This window comes from Lepidothrix coronata, unplaced genomic scaffold, assembly GCF_001604755.1.
Source record: "Lepidothrix coronata isolate B3197 unplaced genomic scaffold, Lepidothrix_coronata-1.0 Scaffold284, whole genome shotgun sequence".
Lineage (NCBI taxonomy): Eukaryota > Metazoa > Chordata > Aves > Passeriformes > Pipridae > Lepidothrix > Lepidothrix coronata.
The window spans coordinates 578,601-594,332 of record NW_016690464.1 but is presented as its reverse complement, the minus strand read 5'-3'; the positions used below and the strand labels follow the sequence as shown (position 1 = coordinate 594,332).

The 15,732-nt window shown below is 49.4% G+C and overlaps 1 protein-coding gene and 1 long non-coding RNA gene across 3 annotated transcripts in view; both read right to left on the bottom strand.

Annotated features, from left to right (window-relative positions):
* Positions 1–219: 219 nt before the first annotated feature.
* BMP4 (bone morphogenetic protein 4) lies at positions 220–3,361 on the bottom strand. Of its 2 annotated transcripts, none has more exons than XM_017836819.1 (3): positions 3,247–3,361; positions 2,263–2,639; positions 220–1,252 (listed from the first exon to the last, which is right to left on the bottom strand). In XM_017836819.1, the coding sequence occupies exons 2-3, from the start codon at positions 2,630–2,632 to the stop codon at positions 411–413; spliced, it is 1,212 nt and encodes a 403-aa protein (XP_017692308.1). In that variant the 5' UTR covers positions 2,633–2,639; positions 3,247–3,361; the 3' UTR covers positions 220–410. The 2 variants fall into 2 exon arrangements, with proteins under 2 accessions (XP_017692308.1, XP_017692306.1); XM_017836817.1 differs by having other exon boundaries at positions 3,251–3,351.
* A 4,949-nt stretch (positions 3,362–8,310) lies between these two features.
* The window catches only part of LOC108508184, a 10,953-nt gene continuing 3,531 nt past the window's right edge, over positions 8,311–15,732 (bottom strand). The window contains exons 2-4 of the long non-coding RNA XR_001878334.1: positions 14,399–14,601; positions 12,744–12,882; positions 8,311–8,341 (exon numbers count right to left, since the gene is read on the bottom strand). This is a non-coding gene — a long non-coding RNA (uncharacterized LOC108508184). The remainder of the gene's footprint in view (positions 8,342–12,743; positions 12,883–14,398; positions 14,602–15,732) is intronic.

Here is a 15,732-nt window from a genome sequence, read left to right as displayed (position 1 = left end):
GATCCGCGGAACCTCGGCGAGAAATAGAAAGACTAAAATTTGCAAAGCCTTTAAGTAGTAAAGGAGTAGGGGAGGGGAAAAAGGGGTCGGAGGGTGGAAAAGACAAGGAGAGAAGATAAATTCCCGGCTGCACTCCCAGCCAGCACAGCCTCAGCAGCACCCTGAGAGGCAAGACACAAAATGCGTTTACCTTTAAAATAATGACTCATTTTATTTTTTTCTTTTAATATGTAGTTATAAATATATTTTGTCAAAATATATGATCATTATTGTCAAAAACATTTGCACATAAAGTCATAAATAAGGTCAAGGTGAACGTTTAGTTTAGAGAAGAGTCCAGCTATAGCAAGCAGTTCTGGGGTGGGACGGGAGGGAGAGAGAAGGGGAGGAGAGGGCGGCGGGGAAGGGGGTCAGCGGCACCCGCACCCCTCCACCACCATCTCCTGGTAGTTTTTCAGGACCACCTTGTCATACTCATCCAGGTAGAGCATGGAGATGGCGCTCAGCTCCGTGGGCACGCAGCAGGCCTTGGGAATGCTGGAGTTCACGGAGTTCACCAGCGTCTGCACGATGGCGTGGTTCGTGGAGTTGAGGTGGTCGGCCAGAGGGAAGGGGCAGTCCCCGTGGCAGTAAAACGCCTGGTACCCCGGGGGCGCCACGATCCAGTCGTTCCAGCCCACGTCGCTGAAATCCACATAGAGGGCATGGCGGCGGCAGTTTTTTTTGTTCTTGCGGGAACGCTGGTGCTTGGGGCTCCGCCGGGCTCTGCGGGTCAGCGCGTGGCCTCGCCCGTCGTGCCCAAAAGTGACCAGGAGCGGCCTGAGCTGAGCCCAGTCCCCGCGCCCTTGAGGTAAAGATCGGCTAATCCTGACGTGTTTGCCCTGATGAGTCTGTGCGTGGTGGAGGTGGGTCACCTCGATCACCAGCCCGTGGTTCGGCTGCTTGTCCTTGGTCCACCGGATCACAGCCGGGCTCACATCAAAGGTCTCCCAGCGCGTCACGTTGTGGTGCACCAGACGCGTGTCCAGCAGGCGCGTAATGGCCTGAGCGCGCTCCGACAGCGGCTTCATCACTTCGTAAATGTTTATCCGGTGGAAGCCCCCCTCCCACGCCGCGCTCGGCTCCTCCACCTGCTCCCGGTACAGCCGCAGCTCCGCCGAGGAGATCACCTCGTTTTCCGGCACGCTGCTGAGGTTGAAGACGAAGCGGATCCGGGGCGCCTCGCTGGGACCCGGGACGGTCTCCAGGTGCTCTGGAGGGGAGCAGGGACGGGGGAGGGAAACGGTAAGACAAGCAAAGGAGCACGTCAGCCTTGGGGCACCCAGCCACGGCCCCCGGCGCGGCCACAGCACACACACACCCCCCGCGCTTCACCTGCCCGGCGGCCACCGGCTCCGCTCCGCTCCCCCGCGCATCCCTCCCGGCCGCACCCGGAGCGGCTCCTGCCCCGGCGCCGCTCGCTCGCCTCCGCCCTGACCGGGACACCCCTTCCCATCTCGCTTCCCCTTTTAGAGAGGTTTTTTTTTCCGCCCCTTTCGCTCTTCCCCTTTTGCTTTTCCCCCTCCCAGTCGCTCCAAAATCGTCCCCCCGGCGAGATGCGGCGCCGCGGAGCACAGAGGTGCCTTGTTACAGGGGGCAGGGGGAGAAAGAGAAGCAAATTCCAACGCAGTAATGATGCGGCTGGATTAATAATTCAGATTTACTTTGGAAAAGAAACATCCGCTAGGAAACATTTGGATCAGATTACAAGGGTCTATTGAATAAACCATATAAACACACAGCTGTAAGTATTAAATTCGAGTCGGGGTTTGGGGGGATTTTTTCTTTTTCTTTTTTTTTTTCCCTCTTTTTTTTTTTTTTTTCTTAAAGAGTAAAAGCAGGCAGCAATCGCTTTGATAGTTCAAAAGAAACACTCCAGGGGCGAGATCCCGCCCTCGCTTTACTCCCGCATCCGATCCAGAGCCATTAAATCCACGCGAGCCCAGGGAGTGACCCCGAGGCAGAGGCACCGAAGGAAACTCGCTGTTGTCAACAGAAGCAAAAGCACTTCAAAATATGGTCAAGCTCGGGTTAAGCACAGGATGCTGGAAAAAATACAGCGCAGCACGCCTGTCACCCACACACGGCAGGCTGGGGGGTGGTTTTCCTCCCATAAATTTAGGGCCGGGCACGTCCTGCTTCTAAAGGCATTTGTGAGCTTCCAAACGCAAGGAAATCCCGATCGCTACCGGGGCTGGGAATTTACCGCCTCCCATCACTGACCTTCATGGTGGAAACTCCTCACGGTGTTTGCCCGGCTGGTCGATCGCTCAGGGTACTGCAGGCTAATTTCCTGGAGGCTTTCCTCCTCTTCTCCAGACTGGAGTCGATAGAGATCCAGCATGTAACTAGGAATGACGGCTGACTTGCTGGGCTGAGGCCGCCTTCGCAGCCCAAACATCTGCAGCAGAGTTGTTTCGAAACCCCGCAAGAGTTCATGGCTTTGGGCAGAGCGGCGTCCGGATCCGGCTTGTCCCTGAAGCTCTGCCACTTTCTTCCTGCCGGTCTCGGGGATCAGGCTAGCATGGTTAGTACCTCCTAGAAGGACTTGGCATAGTAGGATGACCATCAGCATTCGGTTACCAGGAATCATGGTGTCTCTGGGGTGCAAAAAACGCGACAACAAACAAGAAGAAAAGTCAGGATGAGAAGCAAACCCCCCCCTTCTCTTCCGAATAAACTTTTAAAAAGTAATAATAAGTAATAGTAATAATAATAATAATAACTGGCAAAAGGACATGGGGAGCAGCCCCCGTTCGAGCGGCTGCCGGGGCAGTGACCAGCCCCCGGACCCGGACTGCCCGCAGCCCCCTCGGGAAGCGGGTCCCCAGCGCATCCCGGTCCCGCTGTCCCGCAGCCCCTCGGGAAGCGGGTCTCCGGCGCATCCCGGCCCCGCAGCCCCCTCGGGCAGGCGGGTCCCAGGCGGGTCCCCGGCGCATCCCGGCCCCGCAGCCCCGCCGGGACGGGACCGGGAGAAGCGGCGGCGGCGGCTCCCGGCGGGGAAGCGAAGGGGAGCGCGGCTCGGCGCGATGTGGGGCCCCAGGTTCGAATCCCGCCGCCGGATCCCGGGAAGGGGGAAACCGGGATAAGAACATAAAAGTTTTTAAAATTAAAAAAAAAAAAAAAAAAAAAAAAAAAAAAAAAAAAAAAAAAATTTGTGCAAACAAACCACTCACAGAGGCTGAGGAAGAAGAGGGCTGTACTCACTGACAGCAAGCAAGGCATATCAGCACAGTCCATGATTCTGGAGAGCCAGCCCGGACCCAGCGCGCCGAAAGCCCCGGGGCAGCGGCTGCCGAGCGCCTCCCGCGATCGCCGCCCGGCGCAGTGCGGCCGCCGCCGCCGCCGGCCCCGGTTTTCTGCCGGCCCCGCAGTCACGTGGAGCCGCGCTCGCCGCCAGCCCGGCCCGGCCCGGCCCGGCCCGCCGCCCCCGGCCCGCCCCCGGCCCGGCCCGGCCCCGCGGGGGACGGCCCGACACCGCCCCGCCCGCGGCCCGCGAGGGAGAGCGGGGACCCCCCGGCGGGGCCGCGGGACGGGCGCGGTGGGACCCCCGCGCATCCCCCGCCCTGCTCAGGTGCATCCCCGCGGGACCCTCCCGCACCGCCCCGGCCCCGCTGTCCCCCGGGAGGTGCGGGCACCGCGAGGCTCTCCCCGAGGGACCGGTCTGGGAAGGGGGGCTCGGGAAGCGGCTCTCCCGCGAGGAGATGGGAGGGAGCGCTTGGGAACGAGGTGGAGCTGCTCGGGGAAAGGGACGGCAGCAGAGAGAGGGTCCCTCCTGTGCTCCCACCACCCGAGAGTCCCCTCCCCGCGGTTGGGAGCCCGCTGCCAGGCCTGGGGGTTATCCCTGCTCCCTGCCCTGGGTTCCCACCCACCATCCAGGTTTTCTTATCCTTCTCCTGCCCCTTCCCTCCCTGGCTGCCTGCATAGCTCTCTCCCTCTTCCCACCAGGCCGGGTTCCCAGACTCCCACCTGGATGTGCAGCAGGCACCTTTCCAAGGGCTGTATGAGGCCACAGCTGGCTGCTCCAGAGGGATCTCCAGGAGGAAGGATGCTCCCTGCCCCACAGTTCAACCCCAGCATTGCCCTGGGCCAACTTTGGGGCTGAGACTAAGAGCCAGACATCCCAAGGCTTGAGACTGTTCCCAGGTGGAGTCTGGAGACAGACTGGTCTCCCAGTAGGGCACATCAATTGGGCATACTGGGATTGATGTATGAACAATTGTGGGATTGATGGGGATTGGGCATACTGGGATTGATGTGGAGAAGGCAGCTCCAGAGGAGGACACCCTAATGAAAAGTGATGGATGCCACATGTTTTGGACACACGGAGTAGACTGAACCACCCCACAATAAATGAAGCCAACTCCACCAGGGCAATCAGAATCTTGCCCCTTTGCCCTCCTGGGGTGTCCCTTTGTGTTGGGCAAACTGTCACCCACGGTGAGAACAGCTGGTTAATTTATGAGACCAAAAGATGTGGTCGTGGAGTGGCCATGGGAACTCCAAAGCTCATCAATTAACCACAACCAAAAACCAGCTCAGAAACGATGACTGTGAACCAGCCACGTGGCCACAAACCACCGGGCTGCCGTGCCCAAGTGTGCAGCAAGCCCACACCAGCACCTCGGCGTCCTTCCAGCACTGCCCCAGAGCTCACACACCATCCCATCACAGACACCTCCTTTTCATATTTCACTTTTTTTTTTTTTTTTTTTTTTTTTTTAAGCTCAGACCTGACCCATGCATTAGAAAAGCCCAGGGATGTCACCGAAAGGACACGCACAGATAAAAGGCAGTGCTGACACGGTAATATCTCTGAGTTATTCCTATACCACTCTGAGTTTAAAAGAAACATCTGTTAGCAAGGTATTTGGACTATGAATCCATCAAAATTTGTGAAATATTGCTATCGCCGTTTCAAACGTATCACACTGTGTGTTATTCTTAACAAGTGAAAACAATTTTGGGAGTAGCTGCTGTGCAACTTTTTAAAGTTAAATAACATTTTCATTGAAAATACTCCAGTCTATAAACAAAGTTTACACGAGGGCCTGTATGGCTCTAAAACAGACCTCTGGATCGGGAAAAGCAACGGGCTCCCTCTTTGTGGGAGCAGTTGTGCTCTTTGTCCGAAGTCCTTGCTCGGATTTTGTTGGGATCAGGGAGCGGCCGTGCTGGAAACGTTTGTCCCTGAGAAATTCAGTCCCGCGGCATCCAGTGCCTGCTCTCTCCTAAGCCATCCCGTCAAACCCAGATCCCAAAATTCGCTTATGTAACGCTGGTTAACCGTGCCCTGCGAGGAGGTGGCCAGCTGGGGCCAGGGAGCCAGGGCAGAGCAGTGTGGTTTGGGCTCTCGTAGGAGGCAAGAGCGTATTTGAGTAGCTCCTTGGTTACTAAGAAGTGTTAGTCATGGGGAAAGCTGTAGTATTTATTCCGTAAAATGTAAATACATAACCCAAACCACAAAGGAATAACCGTGGATGGAAATAGTGTAGCATTTACCGAGGGAGCCGAGCTGCCTTTCTACAGAAGCTGTATTTCCTCAGCCCTATAGAGTGTAATTCACCTTGAACGGAGCTTCTGCTCCAGCCCGTGGAGTTACACATCGGCTGAACTCGGTCCAGGCACACTAAACAACCCAGTGTGTTATATATTCCAACCAAAAAAAGTGATGCCAAAACGGAGCTAAAAATACAAATGTGGAAGGTTTGAAAAGCAAACACTGCTTAATTCAGCGGTGGATGCAACTTTAAAGACCCAGGACATCAAAAATAGAAACATTGTGTCTGTGCTCAAGGCAAGGCTCACCTCCCTCTGATTACATGGGTGAAGGGGGGGTTGGTGGGTTCTTGCCGGTGATCCGGTCCCAGCCCTACTTCGGGTTCTGCAGCCAGGTTTTTTCCTCTCTGTCCTCCGTGAAAAACCTTCTGGGAATCTCTGCACCTGGACAGCAAGACCATTGGTCTCCTCTGGAAGCAAAGAACCAGGTCACTGGGGACCTCACCCTGCAGAGAATGGCCAGACAAAGAGGTGATTCATCCTATGCAGACCTTGGCCGTGACAGAAGACTTTGTCAGTGGCAGCAAGAAGCCCAGGAACCCGCAGGTCTCCTGGAGCCCCAGTGCCCAGCTCTGCTCACAGAGGTCACCAGCTGAGGGGCAATTATTTGTTCTCTTTTGTTTCAACCTGGTTATCGTGGATTTGCCCAGACGTGTTCCCGATAAAATCCCAGCCACACACACCTGACCCGTTTCCAGGTTTTGTGCGCTCAGGACCTACCAACAAGCACTGCAGGTCGATGTTCAGCACCTCTAGAAATTAGGCCAGCTCTGTTTACAAGGAAAACTTCTCCTCTAATGGCAGCATTTCAGGAGATGCCTCTGGTCTCGGACCTTCCCAAACCAGTTCTTGCATCCTATGTTATTTTTAGAGCAGCTGCACCTTTTTTTGGGCTCTAAAGTTTGCAAACAACCCGCCTTGAGGAAAAAAAAAATAAAAGAACTTGTCTCACCAGATTTGTGCTTGAGCAGAAACAAGCCTAAAACCATAAATAAATAAATAAAGGCATATGTCAGAGACGTTTTAATGACATGAATTACAGGATGCCCATAAGTGTGCTCAGATCAATTCCCTCCTACCCTTTCCTTTCAGCTGCCTAAGCTTGTCAATTAAAACAAAGGGAACTGAGTAAACAACTCCAAGGGATTATGTTTTCCAAAGTAGCTCTTCACTAAAGAGCTGGACTACGACTGGTAAAAACAAGTGCAGCTGCTTGAATGGTGAAAGGAACATTTTTTACAACCACTCTGAGATTTTCATGATTTCTCTGAGTGCTTCAGAGCTGGCCTGTTCTACCAGAATTTTCTGCCTCCTCTTGAATAAATAAATTCATACTTCTCCTAAAACACAGGACTGGGCCCAGCTTGGACTCTATTTCTGCTTTACATTAAAGTGTCTCTGCTGAGGTGTCAGGACCACGTCTAGAACCACTCCTGAGCTAAGAGGAGAATCAGGTTCAGCATTGCTGTTTTATTCCAAACAGGGTTTTGGTTTTTTGGGTTTTTTTTGCAAATCCCTACAAAAACACTGTGTGGGAACATTAAAATAATGCAGTTCTAAAAAGGCAGTCTTTGGTAATCAGACACATGGCAGTCGAAACAGTAGGATTGTCTGCTCTTTCCTGGTTTTAAGGATGATTTTTATTGTTTGAAGAACACTGTTAAAAGGTTGAGTGTCCCACGCAGGGAGAACCTTAAATTGCTGTTACTTGACTTGTTCACTTTGTCACTATTCAAAGATCCCCAAGACTGAGCAAGGCTAGAAATGTTCATACAGGGAGTGTCTGTCTTCTGCTGCAAGACTCTGAGGTCTCTGCTGGTAAATGTTGTTCCTTTAGAGATGCTGGTGCCTCAAAACTAGGAGGTTTCTTTCAGGTTGGAGGCTCTTTCAGGTTGGACACCAGGAAGAATTCCTTCATGGAAAGTGTGGTTAGGCATTGGAATGGGCTGCCCATGGAGGCGATGGAATTACCACCCCTGGAGGTGTTCAAAAAATGACTTGGTGCTCCGGTCTAGTTGACAAGGTGGTGATGGGTCAAAGGTTGGACCTGATGATCTTGGAGCTCTTTTCCAGCCTTAATGATCCTGGAATTCCGTGATTAGGAAGTGCTTCAGCAACACAACTCATGAAACGAAGGTAGAGCCATTTTAATGGTCTGTTGTGAACATTCTCCTGAAGTGTGTTAGAAACACATCTGTTTTAAAATCATCTACACATCGACTGGTTTCCTCAGTCGGTGTCACAAGAAGAACACGCACTGATCTCATGCAGCTTTTGGAAAGAATCCTTACCTTTAGCCCACATTCACTGTATGACTCCCCACTCCATCAAAGCCCCATCCCTGAGAAGCAAGGGAGACCTCCAGAAGGCGAAGAACACATTCCTCCTGCTCTGAAGTTGTGGCTGGTACTAATAAAGACCATCATTCCTCTAACGAGCGCCATCCGGCCATATGGCCATCGGAGATAAGCAGATTCGTTTTGGATCTGATGAGTCATGAATACTTCTGGAGAATACCACAAGTGCTGGCAGCTCCCTGGCCTTGCAAACCACTCCAGTGTGTCTCTAGTACTGATATGTGGCTCTGTCTGAGTCCTGCTGCGACTCTGATATTTCCACCCAACCGCGGGGTGCCGACATTTGTCTTCGTCCCTTTAATTGTAGCTCGAGATCTGCCATCAGCAGAAGCTTCAATGATCTCAAACACTACTCCAAGGTGTAAATAAGCAGAGCAGGACATCTGCTGCAGAAACAGTTCACACCAGCTCTATTAGACTTCCAGCAATAGCAAAGGACTTTACAGGCAGATGTTACTGCAAGTGCTGGGAAACATCAGCACGTGGATGAATTTTGAATTTGTTGATGTGAACATCCTCACCTCAAAGCAGAGAGGAAGTATTCTGCCATGGGCTCCCTGTTGGGACACATGGATATGCCCTGTGGCCTCCATCTTCAGCAATAATAAACTGGTGGGGCTTGTTTGTACCCGTTGCCTGGTGACAAGGTGCATACTCACAATTAATCATCATTCTTAGAAAGTGCTCACTGATCAAACTTACACAGTGGGTGTGGATGAGCAGAGCATGAGCCTCCCACAGACACAAAAAAGATGGTTTCTGAAGGAAAGGCTCCTGCTCATACAATCATCAAATATGCTGAGTTGGAAGGGACCCACAAGGATCATCCAGGGCCATCCTGGCCCTGCACAGGACACCCCAACAATCCTACCCTGTCCCTGAGAGCATTGTCCAAACACTCCTGGAGCTCTGGCAGCCTTGGGGCAAGAACCTTTTCCTAATATCCAGCCTAAACCTCCCCTGACACAGCTGCAGTCCTTCCTGACAAACCTTTTAGCAGGACCTACTTAATGACAGCACGTCAAGGCTCTCTGTTCTATAATTGATAAAGCAAGCTAACGAGTAAGGTGTTAGCTGGGTTTATTTTCAAGGTAGAGACATTCTTACTTACTGTTACCTGCTCTGCTTCCTTCTGGGGCAAAGAAAAACCAGTGTAAGCAGAATCAAAGCCCACCTCCTCTCCCAAACAGCTACGACCCAAAAGCACCTGAGCAAGGGCACAGTTTGTGCCAACAGCAGCAAAACTTGATTTAATTTCTCTTTTTTCTAAATAAACAATTATTTGTTTTCCCCTTCACTGCTTCCATCATACACAGGCACTGACTCAGCAGCCCAAAGGGGGACTTTAGCTACCTGGGAAGTTCAAAGGCCATAGATTTGGTGCAGTGCTGCAAGTACTGGGATGCCTAAAGGAAGGTTGGCCTAATGATGAAGGAGTTAATTCGGACTTCAGAAGGTCTAGGTTCAGCTTTGTGCTTCTGTGGCAGTGGCTGAATCACCAGGAACCTACTTTATCCAAGTGGCTAAGCATATGCTAAACAGTGAAGAGTAATTAAAAAACATGGAGGCAATTAGAATTAAAGGCATGTCAGAGCCTCCACTCTGGAAGAACAAGAGCATTTTGCACCATTCTCCGAAATTAATAAAAAATAAACTTTAGTTCTAAACAGGTCCTCAAATTCCAACCTGACAAACAAAAGGCTTTCAAACCATCTCAGTGGGACTCCAGCCCCAGGGAACATATTGGAAGAGTAACATGACATGGAGACTCCATATGATCCCTCCCTTACAGCACTTGGAACAAAGGTTGTACCGCCCTGTCCATCATGCAGAGACACCCGGTGATTCACCTCTCATCCATGGCAGAAGAAGAAGAAGGGAAGAAGAAGCAAAACCGACCATGCCCGGAAACGAGAGATTGAACACATTGTAGTTTCCAGCATTTTCCAGAAATAGCCATCAGGGCTTTACATTACTGGCTGGCAGCCCGTGAACTGAAGGGAGGCCAATTTCTTGACCTGCAGGTTTCAATGCAAAGACAGTCTGTCCTCCCTGATACCTTATCCAAACGATGTGGGCAAACCAGCGCTGTACGTGTGTTCCGTGCGTGTCTAATCCCACAGGCAAACCAGCCTTTCTATTAAAGGATGTTTTCAGGATCTACACTTCTTTTATTTCTTAAAATACCAGTCACCAAACACCTTACGGAGGGATAAAACTGAGGAACTGGTTCAAAAAAAAAAAAAAAAAGAGGAGAAAAGGGACTTTTAGGAAAAGAATACCTAAAAGCCAGTTTGAAGAGGGAAAAAACCTGAAATGGCAAAAAGGGAGCAAGTCTGGAGACATCCCACATCTCACTCCCTCTTACACATGAAGGGACCTCGGAAGTGAGGGGGTCCTCACCCCCACAGAGCTCCACCTGGGCAGAGAGTTTATGGACCCCAGAAGATCAGCAGGAAGACAGAGCAGGAGAGAAAATCGATATGGGAAAGAAGTGAAAACCAAGAAGGCAAATTCGGTCTGGGCAAAGGGCCAAGGCAAGGCCAAGTGCAATTCTAGAAAACAGGACCGAAGCCAGAGGCCCCAAGGTGTCATGACAGGCTCGCACTAGTCTGCAGTGACACCCCAGAATGACACACCTGGCAGGTGCACAGCATCCCCCAGACGTGAAGAGAAACAGCCCTAAACCTAGATTTTTGAACAAAAGTCCCAGGACAGAGGGTCTAAACCAGCAGTTCCTACTTCAGCAGGATCTGGGCTTAGCATAGCACTGGTGTCTCCCAGTCCCAGCCCTCTGGGCACACTGGATGTCAGGGAAAGCAGAACTAAGTCAGAGCTATTTCCCTGAGGACCTGTTTGTTCCCCTGGTTGCACCCTGCATTCCTGACTGTTCCACCTCTGTCCTGCTGACTCTGCTGCCTTTTCCCACCCTCTGTACACATACCTGATAGAGCAACAAGCCTCAGAACCAGGTATTGTGTGCACCACCACACCCCAATTCGAAGAAATATTGCAGAAAGCAAATGTGCAATGTCATTTATAAAATTGGCATCAGCTTACAAACGTTCCTCACAGAGACCCAACACGGAGGTAAGTCCATGGCTGCCCAAAAGTCACCTGTCCTGCCGCCAGAAGCCCTCAGCAAGTCACTTCATATCCCATCATTCCTTCCCTACATAACACTTGGTGCAGAGGCAAAGTGGGCAGGAAATGCTGCTGTCCATCCACTCCAGACCACGCTGAGCATGGGAAGGGTAGAAAAGAAGCTGAGTGGGGTTGGGGCTTAAGAGACTGCAAGATAAAAATGAAGTGGATTAAGGCAGGATTTGAGGAGCAGAGGATAAAATCAGAAGGTCAAAGAGGACTTAGAGTCCATGAGTATTGTCTTGAGTCAGGCTTGACAGAATCTCTCTCAGTGTGGTGCCATGAGAGGTGCCATTTAACAAGGGCATGAAGTGACAGGACAAGAAAGCAATGGCTTTAAGCTGAAGGAGGATAAATTTAGATTAGATATCGGGAAGAAATTCTTCCCTCTGAGGGTGGGGAGGCCCTGGCACAGGTTGCCCAGAGAAGCTGTGGCTGTCCCAGCCCTGGAAGGATCCAAGGCCAGGTTGGAGCAACCTGGGATAGTGGAAGGTGTCCTTGCCCATGGCAAGGGGATGGAATGAGATGGTCTTTAAGATCCCTTCCAAACCAAACCATTCTGGGATTCTATGAGGCAGTTTGGACTTGCAAAGCTGCCATGTGGTTCATTTCCCTCTCTTGGCACCACTAGCAGCCACCAGAACAGCCAACCATTCCTTTTTCAAGGGTTCCCCAGCTGGTAAGTCACCAAGAGTCCATGAGGAGACCACCACAGAGGAGGTGCCTTGAAATGAATGGCACAACTGGATCACTTCCATCTTGTTTTCTGCTGGGGGAGATGCACTGGAAGCAGGTGCCTGAATACATCTACAAGTTTGAGAATGGCTATGATCTGGGGGCTGAACAAGAGCCTCCAGAAATTTGGAGGCCTAACCAGTTTGTCTATACTTGCAGGAGGTGCACAGCTCTGCTGCCCAGGGGTATTTCCCAGCCCACTCTCCACCCTTTCCAGAACACATAATTTATCTCAGCTCACATCATCCCTTCCCTGTCCACACAGAACCACCCTCCTGAGCAAAAACTCCTTTCACCCAAACCAGCAAAGCTCAAAGTCCAGTCTGAAAAAAACAACCCAACCAGAACGAAACAAAAAACCCCAGCCAGTGGACATTTTTAAAATAAATGTCCACTGGCTATTTTTAAAATAAAAACTAAGCAAAGGCTGGGCTCTGTTCTGTTGCTCAAGGCATGTAAATGCTCTGTTCCTACATTTCAGACTCTTCCCAGCAACAGGGCTCCCAAAGCACTTTGTCTCTACGGGGTGAGCAGCTCCATGTCTCCCATGGCAGAGGGCACACAGAGTGATCTGGTTCGTGTTACTGAGCAGGATCAGATGATAGATGAAGATCCATGATGCTGAGCAGCAGCTCACAGGTCAAAGTCTTTTCCTTCTGTCTGAAAATCCTCCTGCACCTTTCTTTTCCAAAGTAAGTAAGTAAGTAAAGCCCTTCATTCTCCAAAGACTTTTGTTGCTACCAAGCTTTATGTACTTACACATCCCTGCACGAGCAAGATTTTAGCACAAGGACATTGGCTCAGTATGTTTCAGCTCACATGATTTTTTTAGAATCAGTTCTTTTGCAAAACTGTTCATTTTACTGGCTCGTGAGATGTGAATTGTAAATCCAGCCAAAAAAAACCTACCCTGCATCCCTGGGTCTTAGGAAATGCAGATTTGTCACTTTTCAGTCTCGTTGTATGCTGTTAAATTTTCCTCTGTAATTTTATGCTGCTCAAACACCCAATGACCTAAATGGTCCCAAGAAAGAGGCATTGGTTTCTTCTGGGGAAAAAAAAAAAAAAAAAAAGGGTGTTTATTAGCAATTTAACTTACCTGACTTGTTTAAAGTGTCATCAGAATGCAACCACCTACTTTCTTTTCTTCATTTTCACTTGATATCCAAGATTTGCTTGAATTGAGAATGTCTAAAGCCTCAGGCATGATCCTGGGTGTTCTCAAGACTTAAATGCCACTGCTTAAAGAGTTAAAGATCTAGATGGCTGCACTAAGAGGATGATAAACTAATCACTCAGTCACTGCTGGTGAGCCTGGTGTCATTTACTGAAACATGGAATGCATTTAACAATGTAAGAGAAACTCCATGCAGTGCAAAAGCCAAAGATGATTGTTTGATTGTCAGGGTTTACTTTGGAGAAAGTCCTCAGTCTAATTACCTAAGTTTGAGCAATAGAAGTATTTTTACCCTCCTTGAAGAAATTAACATTTTCCTTTCAAGTCAATGGGTTGATCTGGGTTTTTTTAATGCTACTAAGGACTGCAGATTCTATTCAGGGGACTACAAAAAAATTTAAGATGGGGGTTAGGTAGGAGAAATAATTCATCCAGGGAACAAGTAAGAAATGTTTCCTGTGATCATAATCATGAGAAAAGTAGAAATAATAATTAGAATACTAGTACTGCACATCTAACTGCTGATTTGTGTCTTCCAGTTCTGTGAAATGACTGAAAAGGACAGGTCTTGGCACACAACAGAAATACATATCTAAAAGCCAGGCTCTGGTTTGGTGTTATTGTAAGAAAATGCTTTAAATCCTTTTGCCTGCAATCTTTGAACCATGAAGGAAGAGAAAGACCAAGTCCAACATTTCAGTTTTGCATTTTAGGATTTAGTGAACACTGGCATTTTTTTTTCTAGCTTTAAAATCAGCTAAAGACCAAGATACCAAACATGAATAAAACATTAATGGGATTTTGTGGGGCTCACCCAGTGAGCATCCAAACTGCAAATAATATCACTTTATTCTCTTTGACTCTATTAAACTCAGAACAGGACAACTCCCTTGTGCTGGCAGTTGGTACAGAACCCTTTCCCAACATACCAAACCCCAGAGCTGCTGTCAGTGGATACCACCAGAAGTTTTTCACTGATGGGAAAGTAAGGCCTGAAGTGACAGAGCAAAATGAAGGTGTGACCATAACTCATCACTGTAGATCAGTGTCACTCTGACCCAGCAATAACAGCCAGTGGAGTGACATCAGCACGTACTGACAGCTAATCCATCTCCCAGAGACTCTGGATGGGTGCTCTGATGTGGCCACAGCACATCCTTGCACACCAATGTCAATTTGACCTGGTAAACACAAGTAATAATAGAAGAGGAAGCAATATCAGCTTAGCAAGCCTTAAACTGCTTACCAGTTCTCCAGAGACTCTCGTGGGCACTCTGCTCCCCAGCTGGGACAAAGCTTGTCCCATGGCCCTGGTACTGTGACCCAAATGACTTCCAAGCAGGAGGAGGAGAAGGAGGAGGCAGAAACACTTTCTAATGACACCTACCTTCATGACAAGCCTGACAAGATGCCACATGATCATTTTCCCTACTGCGTGATGGCTGATGGCTCAGGCAGTTCTGCTGACCTTGGTTAGCACGGTCTCTGAAGAAGTGAGGAAAGCTTCAGCCTGAGCCATAGGATCAAAATCCAGGTGTATGGGTGGAAATTCAGCTGGTCAAACAGAGAAGTCTCCAGCATTGTCTCATCCTGAAATGAAAATCAAAAATAGATCAGATTGCTCTCAAGCAGTGGCTATTTCCCTGCCTAAAAAGAATCCAAATGAGTAAGTCAGGTGTTGCTGTAGAGACTGTAGAGATCTAAAGGCAGCAAAGATAAATGCTATTCAAAGGAACCTGCTGTTCCTGTTGTGTAAACCTTTCCCTCTACAAAGAGGCAACATTTTCCTGAGGAACTGTGTGACAACACTTACCTCACTGCACTGTGTGAAAGACAGAGCAAACACTTTGAGATCAGTGGGACCAAGAAATGTTTTTTTACAAGGGTCTGAAGTGACAGGACAAGGGGGAACGGCTTTAAACTGACAGAGGGAGGGGTTAGATTGGAGATTAGGAAGAAATTCTTGTCTCTGAGGGTGGTGAGGCACTGACACAGGTTGCCCAGAGAAGCTGTGGCTGCCCCATCCCTGGAAGTGTTCAAGGCCAGGATGGATGAGGCTTGGAACAACCTGGTGTAGTGCAAGGTGTCCCTGTCCATGGCAGAGGGTGGAATGAGATGAGCTTTAAGGTCCCTTCCAACCCAAACCATTCTGAGATTTTATTATAAGAACTGGGGAACTTTTGAAATACACTCGCAGCTCCACAGAGCACAATTGTTACTGCAGAGAAAACTGTTTCTACTTCATCTGTATGTGCATGATTTTAAGATCTGAAAAACTGCTGCTCTCGTACTTCTCAGCAGCTAATAAAAACCCTTGTTAGCAACATCTGGATACAAGATAAGGGAACCTTGCAAAGAAACATGAGGTATTCAACAGGTTTCTGCAGTGGGTTCATCGTCAGTTCTCTGAGGACTTTGCTCCAAAATCCACTGAGGTGTTGGGGTGTTTTTCCATTGACTTCATTGGGCTCTGAACCAAGAAGTAAAGCCTCCCTGCTGTGGTTTGGACATTTATTTGTGTTTGATCTGTAATAGGATCTTTCATTTCTCTTATTCCTGTAAAAACAAATAAAGCCAGAGCACAAGAAAGCAACTAAACACGTGCTTAGCTTTAAGCATATCCCTAAACCCATTCAGTTAAAGTCCTTAATTCTAGGGAGTCCTGGGAAAGAAAAGTACATGCTTAAAGTTAAACACGTGCTTGGGGTCTTTGCTAATTAG

Excerpts from the sequence above, each read along its gene's own strand:
- BMP4 (XM_017836817.1), bottom strand. The coding sequence starts at position 3,279 with ATGGACTGTGCTGATATGCCTTGCTTGCT. Across the intron at positions 2,640-3,250 it reads GCTGATATGCCTTGCTTGCT|AGACACCATGATTCCTGGTA; the intron begins GTCAGTGAGTAC and ends TTTGCACCCCAG. Across the intron at positions 1,253-2,262 it reads GAGGAGTTTCCACCATGAAG|AGCACCTGGAGACCGTCCCG; the intron begins GTCAGTGATGGG and ends GCTCCCCTCCAG.